General features: G+C 37.9%; 1 protein-coding gene across 1 annotated transcript; it reads right to left on the reverse strand.

Moving 5' to 3' along the window:
* Positions 1-3,649: 3,649 nt before the first annotated feature.
* CLDN17 (claudin 17) lies at positions 3,650-4,327 on the reverse strand. The gene has a single exon (XM_020902473.2). The coding sequence runs from the start codon at positions 4,325-4,327 to the stop codon at positions 3,650-3,652; it is 678 nt and encodes a 225-aa protein (XP_020758132.1).
* Positions 4,328-23,944: the final 19,617 nt, after the last annotated feature.

Consider the following 23,944-nt stretch of genomic DNA (forward strand, 5'->3'; position numbering starts at 1 on the left):
ACCACTTGGCCTTTCAGACTAAACACATTACAGAGGTGTCCCTTATCTCCCAGCACTATGAGGACATGAAGAAAATTCTCAACATCCTTGTCTCCACCTTGGTCAGGACACAGATTGTTTCTGTCCTTAAATTCTCAAGCCCATTTGGCAACCCGTCCTTTCTCTGTGTCCCAGTCCCTAAGAACTGAACTAGGATGGTACATAGGTTTCTCCCCAGGCACACACCGAAATCTAGACCATCTTAACTGTTCTTTTTTATTTTACCTTCATCCACAGAAATTATTGCATAATCTTAAGATTCAGAAAAAACCTGATTCTGACTGAGCCATTTTATTCCTTGCCCACAGTCTTCTCAGAATGTAGGCTTTTCAGACTGAAATTCAAGGACTGGTCTTTAAATTTCTGAGTTCTAAAGTTTCATCTCTTCCTCGTGGAAGGAGGAGCTCCATGTTAGTTAAAAATCTCAAATTACTATCCTGATGCATATATATATATATATATATATATATATATATCTTAGTCATTCCCTAAATATTTATTAAGTCTCTACTTAGTATGGCTGACTTCTTGATTTCTCAGTGTTGGTATAAGTCATACAACCTTGTCATTTTCAGTTCTCTTAGCTAAAGTATATGGATAATGGTTTCTGCACTGTCTACATTATGGGGTAGCTGTGGAGAGCAACTGAGCCCAACAAAATACTTTTAAATATATCAAGATCTTTCTGCAAATGAAAAGAATTATTAGTGTGCATTTAATTAAGTTTGTATTCTGCAAAGCATTCATCTTTTGAAACATTTTAACCATGTGTGGCTGGATAAGATTATATTTCACCCCTCTCTGATCCTCATTCCAGAAGGAAATTAGCAATGCATTTCACTGGCTCAGTGGGGTAGGTAGTAAAACTGAAAGCAAAATCGCCTAGAAAATTTTCCTTTATTTATGCATTTTCACTTCGGAAAGCCTAAGTATCTATGAAATTGCATAAAATTTTTGACAATGGAGGAGGAAATTTGTGGGTGTCATATTTTTAAAAAAGATCTTGTGGGAGAAGGCACAGTTTGCTTCACAATCTGTCTACTGCTTGTAGACAGCTGGTAACCAAGTCAAGAGGTCAGGTTTCCACCATGACTCTGGAAAGTGGTATCATGTATCATTTGGACCCTGGCTGCAATGGTAGTTTAAAGTTCCTCTGACCATTTTAATATGCAATGAAGGTTGAAATCTACTTATCCAAGTGGCCAAGAATAAGGGAGTCTCAAGAAAAGACTGCCAAGCATAACAGGGAATTGACTGAGCAGAGAAGCCTAAAGAGACCTTGAGAGCAGATATTAATACAGTAGACATCTTCTCAGAAACCTTTATGGAGTGATGGTTATATACTGATCCCCTGATCCCACCACCCAGCCACTGCTTATTCCTGCAGAAAGACTCCAAGAATTGTGTAAGATGTGAAAAAATGCCCCCAAAGTTGAATTTAAATAAGATTTTAGAAAATGAAGATGCATTTCTTCCACATAGGGGTTCGTGTTATGAGATTTGCATCCATAATACACCTTGAAATTAATTGCAAATTATTTCTTTGGTGTAGTAGGCTAAAGATTTCAGCAAAGAGAGGGAAGCAGAACTATTGTGTTGTTGTTTTTTTTCCCCCAAAAGTACACTTTGATTAATGAAAGAGCAAAGAAAATAATCCTTAGTCCTTAAAATTGTGCCCCATATTCAGTATTTAATGTTGTCTCTAGTAATTTTATGATTTTACCAAGAGTTATACAATTTTACTCTGAGTCTCTGACGAGCAGGAAAACATGCCTCATTTAGATTCTGGGGCCCATCCTGCAAGGCTAATTACTTCTTCTGGTGAGCCAAAGGGTAAGACAAATGATTCTATGACAACCATTAAGCATATATCTTGCTTGTCTTGATGTCTTATTTATTTGCCTGTGTAAGATAAATGACTCCTTTTCAACATGCCCAGTGTTTTGGCCTTTCTCAATTAAGTCTGAAAAATAAAACAATCTTAGGAAAAATAAATCTAAATTATTGTTTTTCTTATTTTTATTGCTATGATTTGAAGACATTTACATTTCTTTGGGCTATAGCATTAATGTATTACTAATTTTTAAAATACAGTTTTATATTACCAAGGGTTTGACTCATCAAAATATTGTTGGTGGTTTGTAGAATGGAATGAGGGTTTGACATTAACATCTAGCCTTGAGTTATCTCTGATTTAATGTTTCAGAGTTATTAGATGATCTTTTGAGGATAGAATGTCATTTTCAAACTGACCCCCCCACACACACAGGGAAATAGACCAAAATCATTGAAAACATGTAACTATTTTACTTTATTATTTTGTTATAATAAACATGAACATAAAATAAATATTTGGCAAACAAATGTAATCTCTTCACTGAAATTATGTATTGTATATGAAATACATTTTTATTATAAAATAAACACAATATTTGAAAAGTTAAAATTGAATAAACATTAATTGATTCATAAGATATTGGAAGAGCATCCCATAGAAGTGGGCTTGCCCCACAAACTCTGTTTTGCCCCATAGACTTTGTCTACTCATCTCTCCCCTATAATATTGTCATGTTCAATACATAAGAAGTGAAGAATTGAGAAACAAATGCATACAATTTGAGTAAAACAAAATGCTTTATCTATACCTATTTATTTGGGAATAAAAAAGGAGGTACTTATTTTGGCCTGACTAACTGCCTGAATCATGACCTTGAGTCCTCATTCTACTTAGCGTGTATAGACCTGTGCAATGACTAAAGAATAAAACAAGGAACAGAAACTATTCCCTTCAACACCTAGACCTTAATTCATTAATCGGGGCTGTATTTACTTTTGATGGGAATTGAGTGTTCACAGTCTTCTATTGCTGTATCTTATCAAGACAGATGATTCTCTTTGCTTGTAGGTACACATCATAGGTTTTGAAAGCATATTATTTTTCATTTATAAATTGTTTTCCTTTGTATACATAATTCTAAGCAAGTTTAACTATATACATTAGAGGCTTTAAAATCATCTTAAATATTTTAGCAGAAATCAAAGCTCCCTTTCCCTAAAACTGTTAATACATTTGAGTTTCCTAAAGGATTAACAAATCTTTTCATTGAGCTAGCATTTCCATATTTTGATAAATTCAATTAAAAGCATTATTTGATGTCTATTGTTTTTCAGCTAATTGTTTAAAATAGAAAGAAGCCATCATTTTAGCTGTCATTGTGTTAGTAAAAGAAATATTTTGAAGAAAAGATAATAGGTTATGTTTTAGAATATGCTTTATTGCTATGGCATATCAATAGCAATAGAATTTGGACTTTTTAACAGATAATATATGATAGTGAAAAAAGAGGAATGTATCATTAGATTACACAAATTGGACTGAAGATTGAGTCCAGAATAGTAAATGCATTTAATACACACGAGGTTAGAAGGTCCAAAGTAAGTCACTTCTCTTCCTGCCACAGGTGACTACAGTCTATATGCCCTTTAAACTTCTCATCTCAATTTAAGAGCAGCCATAAAGCAAGTCCTCCTGCCTGGCATACTTACAGTTTCAGGCAAGCGTCTGTAAAACACCTGGATCATAATCCACAGTTCGAGCTGAAAGCAGGCGTTAGACGTAACTAGTGGAAGTCCTACTGAGCCCCGTCGCTGTCCGGCGTGGATTACGTGCATGAGGCACACGACGCCCAGGGGCTAAATATCTGTGCCTTGGCTTCTTTCGGTTGCAACAGCAGAACCCGCAGAGCAGACCCCCTCCGACGATGAGGACCGCCGTAGTGGCCCAGCCGACGAAGAGGGAGGCTCCCAGCTCTCGTTTCTGACCTACGTGGACCGCTGGGTTGTAGAAATCCCGGATGATGTCATTGGCCATCCAGCACACCGGAATCAGAACGAAGATCCCGGTCAGGATAAAGAGGACTCCGGAAATTCCCACAAGGTATGCTTTTGCTCTCCGGTCAGAGCCTGTGCACTGAATCTTCTTCATGCCACAGATGCCAACAAGCAGAGCAATCACAGACAGGGCCACAGCCACACACATGAGCGCCCGGGCCGCCTCCAGGGCAGGTGGGAGGGCGAGCAGAGAATCATAGGCCTTGCACTGCAGCTTATCCTTGGCTTGTCGGACGCAGTTCATCCAGAGGCCTTCCCAGACCCTTTCGAAGACAATTATGTTGCTGCCAATAAAAGCCGACACTCTCCACTGAGGCAGAAGAGTTGTGGCAAGGGTCCCGACCATGCCGAAGAACCCAAGAACCAGTCCAGCGATTTGCAGTGGATAAAATGCCATCGCCTTTGCTCTGAAGACTGATCCAGGCTGCAACGGGAGCTGCTCACCATTCAGAGCAGAGAGGCCCCTATGAGTCTACAGCAGCCTCAGTTGATGTTCTATCGCTGTTACTGGGCATGACATTTTAGTCCAAATCCAGAGCAGTGACTGAACTTGGCTTAACTAGAAGTACCTGTTGTAAATGCATGCTGCTGTCCGCATACACATACATTTCTGTATGGATTATTTAGTAGTCATATGGAATTGTTTCCCAGCCAATAAGAAGTAGCCAGAGGTGTGTCAAGAAATACTTCATTCAGTCTTCATATTTCTCATGTTATTGTTGTCTTAGCAATGTTGTAATTAAGTGTCTAAGCCACTATTGTGGACTCTTAATTACAGAGCTGAAAACTTCCTGTTTAAAAACCACTCTGATATTAAAGTATAAATATATGTGTTAAGCCACAACTGAAGACAATACCAAAACCTTGCCACTTCTTTGGAGAGCTTTGAAAAACACTTTGCATTCTAGATAATCTATTATTTTCTGTCAATCTAAGCCAACTTTCTTTAACATACTTAAAGAATTCTGGTATTAAAAAAGACTTCTGGAGTCAAATAAATGTTTAGGTATCATTTTCTACATTTCTGCTAAAATCATCAGTATTCTTAAAAAAGAGGCATGCTGAGCAAAACCTTCAGATTTCATGCTTTTTTATTTCTAAGATCCAGAAAGCAAGATGAAGCACTTATTATTGAACTTACTGGTAATTATTATATTATATGTTGAGTAATAGCTTTCTCTCTAGTGAAATCATGTTTAGTTTATAAATGCTCATTAGCTATTTCTTCAATAGCAGCTTGGAACATATCACATTTATCAAAGTCAAAAATATATATTCCATTTTTATGGCACTGTGTGAAAGTGGCCCTTTGGATTAGCTGTGCAATTACTTAAATCCAGGTAATAAAAAGCTTTTTAGAGTTGGAAGACAGTTTCAAAGTCATCAGGCTTAAGTTTCCCATTTGCTAGATGTGGAGTGTGAAGTTTCCGGAGCACTACACTAGACTGACGAGCTTTGTAGTAACTGATCCAAGCTTCCCAGATCCCCTGGAGAAGGGAATGGCAACCCACTCCAGTATTCTTGCCTGGGAAATTCCATGGACAGAGGAGCCTGGTGGGCTACAGTCCATGGGGTCACAAAGAGTCAGACACGATTTAGCAACTAAGCAACAACAACAACAACAACAACAATGGATCCAGGAATAGAAATTGTCTCTGATTTATGATGTATATCTCCTGTTTCTAATCTGACTCAAAAAGAGGAGGATAGAAGTGCTTTTTAAGAACTTTCATTTGAATAGGACTAAACCTGACTTTCATGACATCCCCTTGATAGTTTTTCAAATTTTCAAAGCAAGTAAAATTCAGTTGAGACTGTTTGAAAGTCCAAGACTCAAGTTGTCATTCTTGATGGCCACATTCCTGCCATTGCTCAGACATGGGGTGGGAAATAGGCTTAATTTGAGAAGCATAAAGATTTTACTGAATCAAATTCTGAACTGGCCACCACCTTGCTCAATTTTTTTCAGTAGTCCTCTATTGCCCCCAAGATAAAAATTCAAATCCCTTAGCATAATGCAAAAGACCCATCCTTGCCTTGGGCCCTGCCCATTTTAACACTTATCTTTTGAACATGACTCCATCCCATGTCTTCACATTCTACTGCAAGGAATCCATTTCAAGGATGAAAACTACTTGAAAGCAAGCACACTGAGTATATTCTAGGTAGGAGGCATTACCGCTTCCAAAAGGTCCTCCATTTCAGTCAACAATAGGCCAAGAGATAATGGGTGGTCCAATACTATCCAGATTTTAAAAACCCATTGATTTAATTAGAATATGTGAAAAAATTAAGTTTCAAAAAAGGGTTGTTTATCTATCTGTCTACCTATCTACGCATCCATCTATCATCTTTCTATCTTATTTGCTGTTTTTGTTGCTTTCTTACTACCATCCTAGACCAAAGGAGCATTTCCTCTCAAAGAAATGTGAATCATTGAGGAAACAGATGACTTCTGTATAGTTCAGTTTCCTAACACCAGCTCAGGATGAAGGGTTTTCTCGGCCCTTTGTTTGAGGTTGCTGAGACACAAGTTTAACCATTCCCACCCTGAAGGGATTTGCCAACACTATTCTGACTTATTACTTCTATTTCCTCTTCCTCATTCTTCCTCATTTTTACTCCTATCTTTTTTTTTTTTTTTTTGTCCTGGAAGTTTCTAACTTCCGGTTTGATTTTTCATCAGATAGAATCTATCTGTATTACAGATAAACACAAGAAGGGGCATATGTTTACTTAGAATACAGAGGTACATCTTAAGTATAATCTGAGAAACATAAATAATGCAAGAGCTTCAGCTTCCTTTTGCTTCTCATAGCCAATTGTCAACACCATCATGACTTTTAAAGGGAGATATTGTTTTCCTGTCCAACATTTCTGTGACTCTTATCCCCTTCCACTTCCTCGGGGGCCCCTGGTCCATTGAAACCCCATCTCTTTATAGCACCTACAGCTTCTTCATCTCTCTGAGTTGGCCTTTGGAATAGAAACATACTCAATTATCTTTCATATTAAAATTCTATTCTGCCTGATCTGTATCCCCTGGTATGTATTCATATATATCTTTTTGATCCACCTTCACATTTTCCACTTGCTAGAAATGTAACAGAATTTTGGGACATCTACACTATTGTATTTGAAGATTACTTTCATATTCTTACTTAATTGTCCTTTCTGTAAAGATCAAAATAAACCATCATCTTCTAGTTGAGGTAGTAAACAGCACAAGCCTTGGAGAGAGTTTGTTTCAGTCTTGGCTTGATGCCTTGGCCATCAGATACTGGCCTGTTTTAAACTTCTCAAAACTGTCTGTTCTAAAAAAATAAGATAATAATGATACCAACCTCATAGGGCTTCTTTGAAGACTAAAAATATGTGCAAAGGACCTGATTTTGAGGAAGTACCCAGGGAAGGCTTGCTGTAATGTTTGTCTCTTTTGCCTTTGTTACATTATCCTGCTTACTTCTCTACTTGCTCATCCTTGGTCTTTTCATTATATTAGTGCCATGACCCAGGTTCATTGGGTCTGGTTGCTCCAGGATTCCATATATACCTTAATACCCTTCTCACCTAGAACATGCTGTCTGGGGAGTTTCACCCAGGGCCATAACTTTTACTATGTCTTGTCAGGTTACAAGTGTCTAATCTGTTATCAACCCAGGCCTCTCTCTGCTTATGACCCTGGGTTTTTGTTTTCTTTTGCTTCTCCCAGCCCCTCAGTCAGTAGGAAACTCTGGAGCTCCTATGCCCTTCCACGTGCTGAGAGTGCTCACCTACATCCATCTTCAGGTATTTCCTGAAAACAGCCATCTCACTGAAATCACTCTCCATTCATCAAAGTGTTAGTTGCTCAGTCGTGTCCGACTTATTGCAACCCATGAACCATAGCCCGCTAGGCTCTTCTGTCTATGGGATTCTCCAGGCGAGAATACTGGAGTGGGTTGCCATTCCCTTCTGCAGGGGATCTTCCCAATCCAGGGATCGAATCTGGGTCTCCTGCATTGCAGGAAGATTCTTTACCATCTGAACCACCAGAGAAGTGGACATTCATTCATGGGAACAGTCTACATCTAACGAATGACTGATCAATATAGGAGTGTACAGGCCTAGCCCACTATCCCCAGGTAAGGGTTAACTCTAAGGGGCCCTCCTAGTTCAGTGCTCACTATTGGGTTAGCTTAGTCTTTCACCGAGTCTGTACTGCAACTTGATTTCTTACTTCCAATTCTCTTCCTTTTCTTCTTTCCCTCAGAAAGGAACACTCTATAATAGACCCAATATGCCCCAATCTCTAACAGCAGAGTCTGCTTCTCAAGGAGCCCAATCACTGATTGATAATTTATTGTAATTTATTAAATATGTTTCTTGTTCTAACATCACTATGCCTTAGTTTGCCTTTCAGCATTCTTACTTGAATCATCTTATCGATAATAATGTCTTATCTCATCTCCTTGCCTCTGGTGTTACTCCACTGAGGACCATAAAGACTTTGCTGAAACAAATTCTGAACACGCCACCACCTTGATTAAATTTTTCTTCTCATTCTCTATTGCCCTCAAGATAAAATCCAAATCCCTTAGCATAATGCAAAAGACCCATCCATGGCTTGGCTCCTGCCCAATTTTAACATTTATCTTCTGAACATGTCTCCATCCCATGTCTTCACAGAGCTTACATTTCAGTGAGAGTAGTACATATTTTTTAAAAAATTGCATGCACAAAAATATGCAGTTACAAGTTGAGATAGAGCTAGAGATAAAAATATAGGGTATAGAAAACATAGGGTATAAAGAGAATGCAAATAGATGAGATCTTAATTTTAATTACAGGGTAAAGAAAAGGCTCTCTGATGAAGTGGTATTTAAGCTGTAATCTGAAGCTTGAGGAGAAATTAGCCAGATCATCAGATAAAGAGTGGGGTAAAGAGGATTCTGGTCATGGGAGACTGGCTGGGTGAAGGCAGTGGGGCCAAATAGAGCTTGGGGCTAATGTGGGTGGAAGACCTTGTACAAGAGGGATGTGAGAACTGCTGAAGGGCACATGAGGCTGAAATATAGTCAATGTCCAGATACACAGGGCCATGCAGACCATTTAATAATCTTCTCCAAAGATCAATGCAAAATCAGTTCAAGATTTTAAGCATCAAACTGACATGATCAAAACTGTACTAACAAAATATAATAAGGACCTACTGTATAGCTCAGAGAACTCTATTCAACACTCTGTGATGGCCCATATGGAAAAATAATCTAAAAATGAGTGAATATATGTATATTGGTTTCCCAGGTGGCACTAGTGGTAAGAAATCTGGCTGCCAATGCAGAAGACATAAGAGATTCAGTTTCAACCCCTGGGTCAGGAAGAGCCCCTGGAGGAGGGCATGACAACCCATTCCAGGGTTCTTGTCTGGAGAATCCCACAGAGAGGATCCTGGTGGGCTTTGGTCCATAGAGTCAACACAACTAAAGCGACTTAGCCTGCATGCATGGACATATGTCTTTGTATAACTGATTCACTTTGTTGTACACCCAAAACTCACCCAGCATTGTAAAGCAACTATAAAAAAAAACTATTAAAAAAAAACTATAAAAAAATCCAATAGATCTTTTTTAAGAAAAGCTGCGGAAGGAAGCTTTGGGTGGGAAGAGATTAGAAAAGTATACAATTGAACATGAAGAAACCAGTTAGAGGGTTACTGCAATACTCCAAATGAGAGAAGATGCAAGTTAGGGTAGAGTAGCTGCAATGCAGACGACTGAGTAGATTTGCTATATGTAGGAGTTATAACTGACAGGGGTGAGTGACACATTAAGGTGGGGAAATGTGTCAGAGAAGACTGTCGTATCATTGGTATGAGCACCATTGTACCCAGGGATTCACGTACTGAGGTGTGAGACACTGCAGGATGGCCAACCTTTTAGAAACATATCAAGAGTTAAGTTTCAGATGTGAACCCTGTGAGCCATCCCAGTAAAGGATGTAGAAAATCAGATTTTGAGGAGCTTGTAGGAATGGTCTGGATTGTACATAGAAGAATCCACAACCTCCATCCTGTCCACAAAATTATCTATGATTAGAACACAGGCAGTGAGAGGAATCTGACAGACTGCTGACTTACTCTCTCTTCAGGTCCTCCTGGGGCTTGTTCTGAGGTCTTAGAGAATCTAACTGAGGCTGAGGAAGCTTTGCAAAAATGTGTCTGAGTTTTACTTGCAGCATCAGCTTCCAGTGAATGGCAGTGAAGGTAGAACATGAGAATGGAAGAATGAGGATTCACAAAGCATCCTCATCTTGCCTGATTTTCCTCTCCTCCCAGGAGTTCCACACCTCAAAATATTCAGATATTCTTCTAACTTATTGTGTTCTATTTTGAAAGACACTCTCCTGTCTTCCTCCATGTCCAGTTCAAGTTTTAACAAGTACAAACGAGTGGGAAAATTTTTAACTGAATGCCTGTCATATTGATTTGAGCTCTCTGTAAGTAAATGTATGAAGACACGTGGAGGAGAAGGGGGTGACAGAGGATGAGATGGTTGGATGGCATCACTGACTCAATGGATATGAGTTTGAGTAAACTCTGGGAGATGGTGAGGGACAGGGAGTCTGGGTGTGCTGCAATCTGTGGGGTCTCAAAGAATCGGACACGACTGAACAATATATAAAAAATTTTACTTTATTATTGATTGTCATATATGCTATCCCCTCACCCTTGTTCACACATACACATTGCCCACTTGAGAATTATTCATTCTCCTTTAAATTTTGATCCAAATTTTGTCTAAGAGAAACTTCTGAATTATCAGAGTCCGAATGGACGCTCAGTCATAGAGTCCTCTTTGCAAACCCATGGGCTGTAGCCCACGAGGCTCCTGTGTCCATGGTGTTTCCTAGGCAAGAGTGCTGAGTGGGTTGTGATTTCTTCCTCCAGGGGATCTTCCAGAACCAGAGACTGAGCCCTCCTCCTCTCCTCCAACTCCTGAATCTACCACTGTGCGACCTGGGAAGGCCCTTATCAGAGTGTATGAGACTCCAATCCCCCCCTCCATTTCTGCCTTTTTTTGGGCATTTAACAAATAATAATATGCATTTTCCTCCATAACATTTTTCATTAGTTCTAAACAGATATACATTTCTGTTTATGTTCATTTAAGTCTGTTTCCCATCTAGAGTATAGATTCTATGAAAACAGAGACCATCTATTTTATTAACTGCTAGAGCCACACAGCATAGCAGAGAGGCTGACTCAGAGTAGAATCATAGTAGCCTGCCCAGGAAATATTGTTTGAGTTAATGATGAATTAATTACCAGTACAATGCTTCATTTAGTTAGGCTATCCTTTAATTTAAGGATTAGCATTTAATGATATCTTCTTAAATTATAAGTTCATAGTTTGAATACTTTTCTACAGAATTAAAGACTGGATTTATGTAATGAAATGCACTACATAACAATTTAAATACCTCATGTGTTAATAAAACATTTTCTATTTCAGGAATGCATTTGGGGGTCATCTAACATCCAACTAATTAGGCTTACTACCACCACCTGGTCCATCAAATTTATCCTATTATCTTCCATTATTACTCAATTTCAACTGTTTTAAGGCTACTTTCAGGGTTACTCACATGCCAGTATTTAAAATGGATTTTTCTGTGAAATCAATCAGGGAAATTTGAATCCACTCCAATGCAAACCTGTGTTAAATGTATGTGTTTTTGCTTTTGTGTACAAAGTTGAGTATATGCTACAAAAATCCCTGAATTTATCTTCCTTCCCTCCCTTTTCTTTTCTTTCTTTTTTCAGTCTCATAGAGCTGCAGAAATAATTAAGAAGACTTGTTAAAAAGGAAAACAAAACAAGAAGTCTTGTGATTAATGAAAAGCAAATGGAATTTTTGAGACAGGGTACAACAAGAATAGGAAATAGGAGGTAAAAATGACATGAAGCTTGTCACAACATATGTGCCACATTTCCTAAGCACTGGCCTTGAATTTGTATCTAAGCCTTTTAGCATTAAGGCTGTGTCCAGACCATAAAAACAGAAGCATTTCCTCAGGAGTTGCATCACTTGTCTTGCTTCTGACACGAGGAAAAAAAAAAATCTCTTCCACCATGAAATAGAACGAACAACATCCTTGCAGTGAATATAGCAGACAAATTGGCCCAGGTGTTCTTCTTTTATGGGAATCTAAATAAGATGGCCCAGGTGTTCAGGTTTTAGAGCAAGGGTTCTCAGCCTTGACTTCACATTAGAATTGCCTGGAGGAGCTTTGAGACAATACCCATGAAATTGGTCCCCACCCCAGATCCACAAAACCAGAATTCTAGGACTGAGGCCTAGCATCAGTATTTTTGTTTTTATTGTTTTTTGTTATAGTTGCATCACTATTTTAAAAGCACCCTCTGTGCCACTACTTTGCAAAGTCAGGTCAGGAGCCCTGCTTAAGGGTCTCTATTCAGGTGCTTCTTAGTTTTGGTTTTTAATTCCAACCATATAAGGGAACTTATTAACCATATCAAGTCCCACATCAAACCAAATTAAATCAAAATTGTTCAAGATGGGATACAGTCAGCAGTATTTTTTTTTTTGGCGGGGGTGGGTGGGGGCATGACAAGCAGCATGTGGGATCCTAGTTCTTGGGTCAGGGATCGAAAGCATGCCCCTAGCAATGGAAGTATGGAATCTTAACAATTGGGTGACCAGGGGAGTCCCCAGGCATCAGCATTTTTAAGTATCTTAGGTGATTTTAGTGTGCAGCTCAGGCAGAGGAAATCTGTCCTGAATATTCATCGGAAGGATTGATGCTGAAGCTGAAACTCCAATACTTTGGCCACCTGATGCAAAGAACTGACTCATTGGAAAAGACCCTGATGCTGAGAAAGGTTGAAGGTGGGAGGAGAAGGGGACAACAGAGGATGAGATGGTTGGATGGCATCACCGACTCGATAGACATGAGTTTGAGCAAGCTCTGGGAGTTGGTGATGGGCAGGGAAGCCTGGCGTATTGCAGTCCATGGGGTTGCAAAGAGTTGGACATTACTGAGTGACTGAACAGAATTGAATTGAACTGAAGACAGAGTCATTGATCTGTATGAATGGATGGATTGTATATCCTTAAGGTAATTTCACATTAATATTATTTCTTTCAGTAGAGCTGTTGAAACTTGAGAGTGACTTTGGGGTTATATTCTTTGACAAGAACCTACAGTGTAAATATTTTACATTGCTGGTTAAACGCAGTCTTATGTGAGTAGGTGGTGAACAGCTTTGAAATAAAAATGATGAATGTATTGCTCTTATCTCTCTACAATTAGGCAATGTTATTTCTTAAAAAGCAGAGTAAGGACATGATATTTACCAACTGTAGTTGAAACTTCCTCAAATGGAGTGTTAGCACAGGGTCTTTAACTGTAAGTTATGTTCAATACCTTTGAAAAACAAGTTAGAATTTTTGCATTATAATACTATATTACTTTAATTATGTTCAGACATAAAATGTGGTATAAACTTTTATGCTTATGGTCCTTACAAAAGCCATAAAACCAAAATAAAGTTAATTACAAATAAGACTGCACAACTGATAAACTTTAAATTATCATTAGTTTGATATGGCATATAATATTAAAATTTGAAACTAAATTCTGGATATTAGAAATACAGCCAAAAGATACACTTTCATAATTTGTCCTCCACTTGTCATTTTTTTTAAATTTTTTTTGAATTTTGAGTGTGACACACCATTATTTGATGCATTTGTTTATCATTGTCATTTATTTTTCATTATAACAATAAAATTATTCTTAGTCTGATCCACTATTCTGATGAGCCAAAACGTTTGAAAGCATTTCTCTAAATAAAATGTGGCAAATTAAAATGTACTATTCTTTATTGCATATTTATATCTATATTGACTAATGAACATTGCAAAATTCAGATCTGCTTATTATGTTTGATCCAAATATGAGAAAAGTTAGCAAGTTCTTCCTTTCATTTGATGTTACCTAAGTGTCTCTGCATGTCGTAAAGCTCAATAACCCACTAATTGGCTTTTTGATTGTGAACTCTACATATGCATGGTGTACTGTGACCACATTTGACCTTTATTTTGAAAATGATTCCTGTATAAAATGTCATTTTCATGAAGGCAAGTCAATGTCTCTATTAGTTGATTTAGAAAACTGAAGCCTATAGGTAGATATACTCCTAAGTATTTTATTCTTTTTGTTGCAATCGTGAATGGTATTGGTTCCTTAATTTCTCTTTCTGTTTTCTCATTGTTAGTGTATAGGAATGCAAGGGATTTCTGTGTGTTAATTTTATATCCTGCAACTTTACTATATTCGTTGATTAACTCTAGTAATTTTCTGGTAGTCTTTAGGGTTTTCTATGTAGAGGATCATGTCATCTGCGAACAGCAAGAGTTTCACTTCTTCTTTTCCTATCTGGATTCCTTTTATTTCTTTTTCTGCTCTGATTGCTGTGACCAAAACTTCCAAAACTGTGTTGAATAGTAGTGGTGAGAGTGGGCACCCTTCAGACTATACTACAAAGCCACAGTCATCAAGACAGTATGGTACTGGCACAAAGACAGAAATATAGATCAATGGAACAGAATAGAAAGCCCAGAGATAAATCCACGAACCTATGCACACCTTATCTTCGACAAAGGAGGCAAGAATATACAATGAGAAAAAGACAACCTCTTTAACAAGTGGTGCTGGGAAAACTGGTCAACCACTTATAAAAGAATGAAACTGGAACACTCTCTAACACCATACACAAAAATAAACTCAAAATGGGTTAAATATCTAAATGTAAGACCAGAAACTATAAAACACCTAGAGGAGAATATAGGCAAAACACTCTCTGACATAAATCACAGCAGGATCCTCCTGACCCACCTCCCAGAATATTGGAAATACAAGCAAAACTAAACAAATGGGACCTAATGAAACTTAAAAGCTTTTGCACAACAAAGGAAACTATAAGCAAGGTGAAAAGACAGCCCTCAGATTGGGAGAAAATAATAGCAAATGAAGCAACAGACAAAGGATTAATCCCCAAAATATACAAGCAACTCCTGAAGCTCAATTCCAAAAAAAGAAATGACCCAATCAAAAATTGGGCCAAAGAACTAAACAGACATTTCTCCAAAGAAGACATACAGATGGCTAACAAACACATGAAAAGATGCTCAGCATCACTCATTATCAGACAAATGCAAATCAAAACCACAATGAGGTACCATTACATGCCAGTCAGGATGGCTGCTATCCAAAAGTCTACAAGCAATAAATGCTGGAGAGGGTATGGAGAAAAGGGAACCCTCTTACACTGTTGGTGGGAATGCAAACTAGTACAGCCGCTATGGAGAACAGTGTGGAGATTTCTTAAGAAACTGGAATTAGAACTGTCATATGACCCAGCAATCCCACTTCTGGGCATACACACTGAGGAAGCCAGATCTGAAAGAGACACGTGCACCCCAATGTTCATTGTAGCACTATTTATAATAGCCAAGACATGGAAGCAACCTAGATGTCCATCAGCAGATGAATGGATAAGGAAGCTGTGGTACATATACACCATGGAATATTACTCAGCCATTAAAAAGAATTCATTTGAATTAGTTCTAATGAGATGGATGAAACTGGAGCCCATCATACAGAGTGAAGTAAGCCAGAAAGATAAAGACCAATACAGTATACTAACGCATATATATGGACTTTAGAATGATAGTAATGATAACCCTATATGCAAAACAGAAAAAGAGACACAGATGTACAAAACAGACTTTTGGACTCTGTGGGAGAAGGCAAGGGTGGGATGTTTTGAGAGAACAGCATCGAAACATGTATATTATCTAGGGTGAAAGAGATCACCAGTCCAGGTTGGATGCATGAGACAAGTGCTTGGGCCTGGTGCACTGGGAAGACCCAGAGGAATTGGGTGGAGAGGGAGGTGGGAGGGGGGTCGGGACCGGGAATACATGTAAATCCATGGCTGATTCATGTCAATGTATGACAAAAACCACCACAATATTGTAAAGTAATTAGCCTCCAACCAATAAAAATAAATGAAAAAAATATTTAAAGAAAAAGAAAGAAAACTGAAGCCTAATGTTGAATTTCTTTACATTGAAAATTATCACTGCAAAAGAGCAGTTTAGATCAGTTGCTCTGTCATGTCCGACTCTTTGCGACCCCATGGACTGCAATATGCCAGGCTTCCTTGTCCATCACCAACTCCAGGAGTTTACTCAAACTCATGTCCATTGAGTCGTTGATGCCATCCATCTCATCCTCTGTCGTACCCTTCTCCAACCACCTTCAATCATTCCCAGCATCAGGGTATTTTCCAATGAGTCAGTTCTTCGCATCAGGTGGCCAAAGTTATGGAGTGTCAGCTTCAACATAAATCCTTTCAAGGAATATTCAGGACTGATTTCCTTTAGGATGGACTGGTTGGATCTCCTTGCAGTCCAAATGACTCTCAAGAGGCTTCTCCAAACCACAGTTCCAAAGCATCAATTCTTTGGCACTCAGCTTTCTTTATAGTTCAACTCTCACATCCATATATGACCACTGGAAAAACCATAGCCTTGACTAAATGGACCTTTGCTGGCAAAGTAATGTCTCTGCTTTGTAATATGCTGTCTAGGTTGGTCATAACTTTTCTTCCAAGCAGTAAGCACCTTTTAATTTCATGGCTGCAGTCACCATCTGAAGTGATTTTGGAGCCCCCCAAAATAAAATCTGTCACTTTTTCCACTATTTCCCCATCTATTTGCCATGAAGTGATGGGACCAGATGCCATGATCTTAGTTTTCTGAATGTTGAATTTTAAACCAAACCAGCTTTTTCACTCTCCTCTTACACTTTCATCACGAGGCTCTTCAGTTCCTCTTCACTTTCTGCCATAAGGGTGGTGTCATCTGCATATCTGAGGTTATTGATATTTCTCCCGGCAATCTTGATTCCAGCTTGTGCTTCTTCCAGACCAGTGTTTCTCATGATGTACTCTGCATATAGGTTAAATAAGCAGGGTGAGAATATATAGCCTCGACATACTCCTTTCCCTATTTGGAACCAGTCTATTGTTCCATGTCCAGTTCTAACTGTTGCTTCCTGACTGCATATAGAGTTCTCAAGAGGCAGATCAGGTGGTCTGATATTCCCAGATCTTTAAGAATTTTCCACAGTTTGTGGTGATCCACACAGTCAAAGGCTTTGGGATAGTCAATAAAGCAGATATAGATGTTTTTCTAAAACTCTCTTGCTTTTTCGATAATCCAACAGATGTTGGCAATTTGATCTCTGGTTCCTCTGCCTTTTCTAAAACCAGCTCAAACATCTGGAAGTTCACAGTTCATGTCCTGTTGAAGCCTAGCTTCGAAAATTTTGAGCATTGCTTCACTAGTGTGTGAGGTGAGTGCAATTGTGTTGTAGTTTGAACATTCTTTGGCATTGCCTTTCTTTGGGATTGGAGTGAAAACTGACCTCTTCCAGTCCTTTTCCAGATATGCAAAATATCATATCTATATAAATAGTAAAGCTAGTTGAGCCAGTAGCTGTATTATGCAGACCAACTATTCTTACTTGAAAGTGTGGACAAGCCAACCTGAAAGAAGTCATATGCACATTACATGTTCAGTATTTCCACCTTAGGTAATCACAGGGGTCAATCATAATTGCAGCTGTCATCTAGATAATCCAATATAATTAAAAGCTCCCATTGAGCAGATGTGTCTCCATATATATTAGAGACTCTCATGTTTCCATGAGTATCAGTTTAAACAATACCAAAGTGCTTTTCTAATCCTTGATTTCCTCTTGGTTAAGTGACATGCTAACATAAATTGATTAACATTAAATATATTAATAAACTAACTAAAATAACTAAAATATATTAGTTTTTCATATACTAATTTTATAATCAAAATTGATCAAAATATATCCAATCAATAAATAATTTTATGACTTTTTTAAGATAAGTTTAACAAATGTGACAGTCCATTTTGTCAAATTATATATATATATATATATATTAAGAATAGCTTTGAATTTAGAAAAAAAATTAAGAAGTTATAATAGGGAGTTTCTATACTTCACACCCAGTTTCATCTATCACTAACAGTCATTCATTAGTCTGGGATATTGGTCACAATTAATAAAAATACTGATACATTCTTATCAACTGAAGTTCATAATTTATTCAGTTTTTTCTAGTTTTTAGCTGTTATTTTTTCTCTGTTCCAAGATCCTATGTATGATACCACACTCTCTTTGGTTATAAAGTTTCCTTAGACCCCTTTTGGCTATGACAGTTTCTCAGACTGTCCCTGGATTTAATGACCATAAAAGTTGAGGGGTACTATTCATTGTGTAGGATGATTTTCCATTGCAGTTTACGTCATGTTTTTCTCATGATTAGATTGTGATTATGGATGGTTGGATGGCATCACTGACTCAATGGACATGAGTTTTGGTAGGCTCCAGGAGTTAGTGATGGACAGGGAGGCCTGGGGTGCTATGGTTCATGGGGTCGTAAAGAGTTGAGCGACTGAACTGAACTGATGGGTTTAGGAGGTCACAGAGGCAGTGTTATTCTCATCACTTTGTATCAAAAGTACAAGCTTTGGAGAACAGTATGGATGTTCCTTTAAAAAAAACTACAATATGACCAAGCAATCTCACTCTTAGGCATACACCTGGTCAAAGTGCAGTTCAGTTCAGTCGCTCAGTCATGTCCGACTCTTTGCGACCCCATGGACTGCAGCACGCCAGGCTTCCCTGTCCATCACCAACTCCCAGAGCTTGCTCAAACTCATGTCCATCAAGTCAGTGATGCCATGCAACCATCTCATCCTCTGTTGTCCCCTTCTCCTCCTGCCTTCAACCCACCCCAGCATCAGGGTCTTTTCCAATGAGCATGGCCCCTCCCATCAAAATAAGACCCAGTTTGCCCCACAGTCAGTCTCTCCCATCAGGAAGCTTCCATCAGCCTCTTATCCTTATCTGTCAGAGGGTGGACAGAGAGAACACCTCAATCACAGAAAACTAATCAAACTGATCACATGGAGCACAGCCTCATCTAACTCAATGAAACTATGAACCATGTTGTGTAGGGCCACCCAAGACGAATGGGTCATGGCAAACCACTTTAGTATTCTTGCCTTGAGAACACCATGAAAAAGAAAAGAACACCTGGAGAAAACCATAATTCAGAAGGACAGATGCACCCCAAAGTTCATTGCAGCAATATTTAAATAGACAAGATATGTTAGCAACCAAAATGTCCATTGACAGAGGAATGGAAAAAGAAGAGGTGATACATATATACAGTGGAATATTACTCAGCCACAAAAATGAATAAATAATACCATTTGCAGCAACATGGGATGAACAGAGAGACTGTTATATTGAGTGAAGTAAGTCAGACAGAGACAGACAAATATCATATGGTGTCATTTATATGTCGACTCTAAAAATGGTGCAATGAGCTTATTTACAGAATAGACATAGACTTGCAGATGTAGAAAAACAGGGTTATTGGGGGAAGGCAGGGATGAGTGGGGAGGGATAAAGTAGGAGACTGGGAATGACATGCATACACATTATTATATATAAAATAGATTACTAATAAGGACCTACTGTATAGCACAGGGAGCTCTACTCAATACCCCAAAGTGATTTATATGGGAAAAAAATTAAAAAGAGTTGTTGTTTAGTCAATAAGTTGCGTCTGATTCTTTTGTGAACCCATGAACTGTAGCCTGCCAAACTCCTCTGTCCAAAGGACTTTCCAGGCAAGAATACTGGAGTGGGTTGCCATTTCCTTCTCCAGTGTGTATGTATATGTATAACTGACTCATTTTTCTGTGCAGAAGAAACTGACACAACATTATAAGTCAAACTATACTCTAGTAAAATGTTTTTTAAAAATAGAAAATGAATGAATAACATTGGTTCTATTAATTACATACTAGAAATTCTTTCCCTTTCATTAAGTATTTTTCTTTGAAATAATTATTACAGTTGAATGTGAGCCTATTATATAACTATATTACTTTAAGGATTAATGGTAAAGTATAGAAAGCACCAGATATAATGCCTAGTATACAGTAGGAACTCAAGAAAAAGTACATTAAAATAAATTAATAAAATAAATTAATTAAAAATTTTATTTAACCAATCTCTAGTTTGTTTTTAATTTTTAAAATTTCCTCTTGAGCATTTCTGGCTATTTTCTTAGACTTTATCAGGTCATATAATACAAATACTGTACAGATTTTTAGTTTATATTTTAAATTACTATTCACCAGCAGCACTTGAAAGTACCTATTACTTGTTTCTTCACCATTACTAGGTTATCATAACAAGAAGATCCATTTAACAGGTGAAGTACTGTATCTTATTATGATTAGAATTCACATTTCTTTGATTACTGGTGAGATTAAACTACTATAGTAGTTGACCCTTGAAAAACAAGTTTGAACTGCATTAATTCACTTATATGGATTTTTTTCCCTAATAGTAACTAATGTGCAGTAACAGTACTGCACATTTTCAGTTTTTTATTTGAATCTATGGATGCAGAACCATGAATATGGTGGCCCAAATATACATTATGCATGGTAAAAATCTATGTGGAAGATTGGTGTTTTTACCCCCCCATTCTTCCATGACCAACTATGTTTCATGCCTTTTCAGCACTTAAAAAATTTGTAGTAAGTATTCATTTTATTTTACCATTTTTGCTTTTGATGTACATGCTATAAATATTATTTATGGCAACTTTATAAATTAGAAACAATATTAAATCTATATTCTTGTTGTAAATAGTTTTGTTTGTTGCCTGCATTTTCATTTTAATTATTCTCTGTTTTGATGGACATCCTTCATATAATCCTGGAGAAGTAAATAGCAAGCCACTCTAGTAATCTTGCCAGGAAAGCCCCATGGACGGAGGAGCCTAGCGGCTACAGTCCATGGGGTCACAGAGCATCGGACATGCCAGAGTGACTAACACTTTCATTTTCACTTTTCTTCATATATACTGATGTACCAAGTCACATGTTTATATTTTCCATTATGCTTTTATTGAATTCCTCAGTATACTCATCTATAAACTATTCCAGTGCTCAAAAAGGTTCTTATTTCTACAGGAAAATTTCAATGCTTCAATTATTAAATTAATATATGATATGAGATGAGAAATTCATTCTTTACTTTTTTTATATGTTTATCCAGTTAAATCTATACCTTTGATTAAATAAACCACTGTTTTCTCCTTTTTTTTTTTTTTTATAACATGCTGCCTTTATCATAGACTGTAGCAATGGGAAAAGTGGTCTCCCAAAGATGTCTGTGTCCTAATACTTGTAACTGTGATAAGTTTGGCTACATGAAAAAGAAGAATTAAGCTTGTAGATGGACTTAGATGATTGCAGATAACTTTAAGAGAGGGGGATTATCCTGTATCTCAAGAATAGGTTCAAGATAATCAAAAAGGTCTTCAAATGTGGGAAGCAGAAAAAAAAAAGAAAAAAAAAGAACCGGAGAGACCATAGTGATGTGAAGAGCAGCCAGATGCTGGTTTTCAAGATGGACAGTGGTGGTCATAAGCTAAAGAGTAAAGCCAGCCTCTCAAAAGTGGGAAAACAAAGCAAAAGATTTCCCCCCAGAGCCTCCAGAAAGGTCCTAGCCCTGTCAACCTTTATGTTAGTCCACTGGGACCCATGTTGGACCTCTGACTTCCAGAACTGTAAGATAATAGGTTTGTGATGTTTAAACCTCTGTGTTTGTGGTAATGTGTTATGGCAGCAATCAAAACTGAATATATGTGTATATCACTGAATTTTTCTTAAAGTACCCAGCACCTTCGATCTCTACACTTCATCTGCATGCTCACTCTTGATGACCATATCCAGACTGTGGCTTTAAAATTATCTCCAAATTTGCATCTCCCAGTTGCTGTCACTTCCTTGAACTCTGGACTCATCTATCTAACAGCCTATTGGTTCTCTACCTTGGGGTCAAACAGACATCTCAAACATAATTTGTCCACAGCCAAACTTTTGATGACTTAAATTTTCCCAAATTATTGCTTTCCTGTCTCAGTAAATGCAACTTTTGCAGCCCAGTATCTCAAACCCCAAAAGTTGAAGGTATCTTTAAAATAACCTCTTTTTTTCTCATATCCAACATATGATTCATCACCAACTCATCATGTTCTACCTTCAAATTCCACGTCTATTTCTCATCTCCTCCACCACAAATGTCATGGTTCAATACACCAAACAGCTGAAGGTGTTTTCTAAGTAGTCTTACTGTTGCCATTTTATCTGTTACTATTAAACTAAGAATGAGATTCAGTATCTCTATTACTTAGTTAGTTTTTTTAATTTAATCTTCCACTGCTCTGGCCCCCAAACCCTCTAAGCTCTACTTTCAAATTTATGTGGGAATCCCTATCTGTTTTTTTAAAAGATCTTTGCTTAAATGTTATTAACATTTACTGAAAGAAGACTTCTCTGTTCAGAGGCCACCCTACCTAAGTTGGAAATCCTCTATGACTGTCACAGTACTCTCATCTATGTTTTTAAGTCACTCGTCACCATCAGTTGGTGATAGATAGGGAAACCTGGCATGCTGCAGTCTATGGGGTTGCAGAGTCAGACACGACTGAGCGGATGAACTGAGCTGATCGCTATCAGATTTTGGCCCCTACTTTTGCCTCCAGATGTGAACAGCCAACTCATTGGAAAAGACCCTGATCCTGGGAAAGATTGAAGGCAAAAGGAGAAGAGCGTGGTAGAGGATGAGATGGTTGGATAGCATCACCAATTCAATAGACATGATCTTGGGCAAACTCCAGGAGATAGCGAGGGACGGGGAGGCCTGGTGTGCTACAGTCCATGGAGTCACCAAGAGTCAAACACAACTTAGCGACTGAGCAATAACAACATTGCTATCAGACATTATGTAACAAATCTATGAGTTGATTTATAAATTGCTTTTCTACCTGTTCTAAACTTCCCAGGTGGCTCAAGTGGTAAAGAATCTGCCTTCCAAGCAAGAGACAAGGGTTCCATCCTTGGGTCAGGAAGACCCTCTGGAGAAGGAAATGGTAACCCACTCCAGTATTCTTGCCTGGGAAATCCCATGGACAGAGGAGCCTAGTGGGATACAGTCCATGGAGTTGAGTAAGTGTCAGACATGACTTAGTGACTAAAGAAGAACAACAAAGTGAAATCTGAGAGTACAAGGATATATTCCGTTTTCTAACTAGCATATCTCCAATATTTAGATCAGTTCCAAGAACACAGTATAGGTTCAGCAAATATTTTTTAATTGATTGAAAGCACACTTGAATTGTTTCTGAACTTTCTATTCTGCCTCATGACTCTCTAGAGTTTAATTTGCTACAGATCTATATGTATTCTTTGTCTTCATTTGTCATTGGGCTGGATTTTGGCATTTTTCCAGATGAACTTGTTAATTTTGTGAAATTAACAAGAAAGACCATACTGGATTCTGAAAGGATTTATGTAAATGGTATTAGTACTTGAGAAATGGCCAACAGTTTCCATTATTAAAGCTTCTTACCAGTTTCCTAACTTACAACTCAGTAATCAGTGTATATATAGCTTACATTTGGGGTGTTCTTATTTTGTTAATTTTATTCCTAATTTTATTTTCTGTTGCTATTATGATTTGGGTATTTTATACATTATAATTTTAAACTGTAAAATGAGAAGACTGTTAATTTTCTGCACTTATTTTGCCACCAGACAAGGTCTTGTATTGTCTGCTTAGTTCTAATGGTTACCTGCGCTTTACAGATGAGGAAATGAAGCAACTGGAGACATGCTAAAGAAGAATGCTCAGCATCCAAACTCAGGTTCCGATGCGTTTCAGTTCAAATTCTCTGTTTCAAAGATGCCTCTCCCACATAGTATGCTTCTGGCCTTTGGGGACTATGTCATTTCATAATCACTCTGTCCCCTCA

The sequence above is a fragment of the Odocoileus virginianus genome, chromosome 25, assembly GCF_023699985.2.
Source record: "Odocoileus virginianus isolate 20LAN1187 ecotype Illinois chromosome 25, Ovbor_1.2, whole genome shotgun sequence".
In the NCBI taxonomy this organism is placed as follows: domain Eukaryota; kingdom Metazoa; phylum Chordata; class Mammalia; order Artiodactyla; family Cervidae; genus Odocoileus; species Odocoileus virginianus.

Excerpts from the sequence above, each read along its gene's own strand:
- CLDN17 (XM_020902473.2), bottom strand. The coding sequence starts at position 4,327 with ATGGCATTTTATCCACTGCAAATCGCTGGACTGGTTCTTGGGTTCTTC.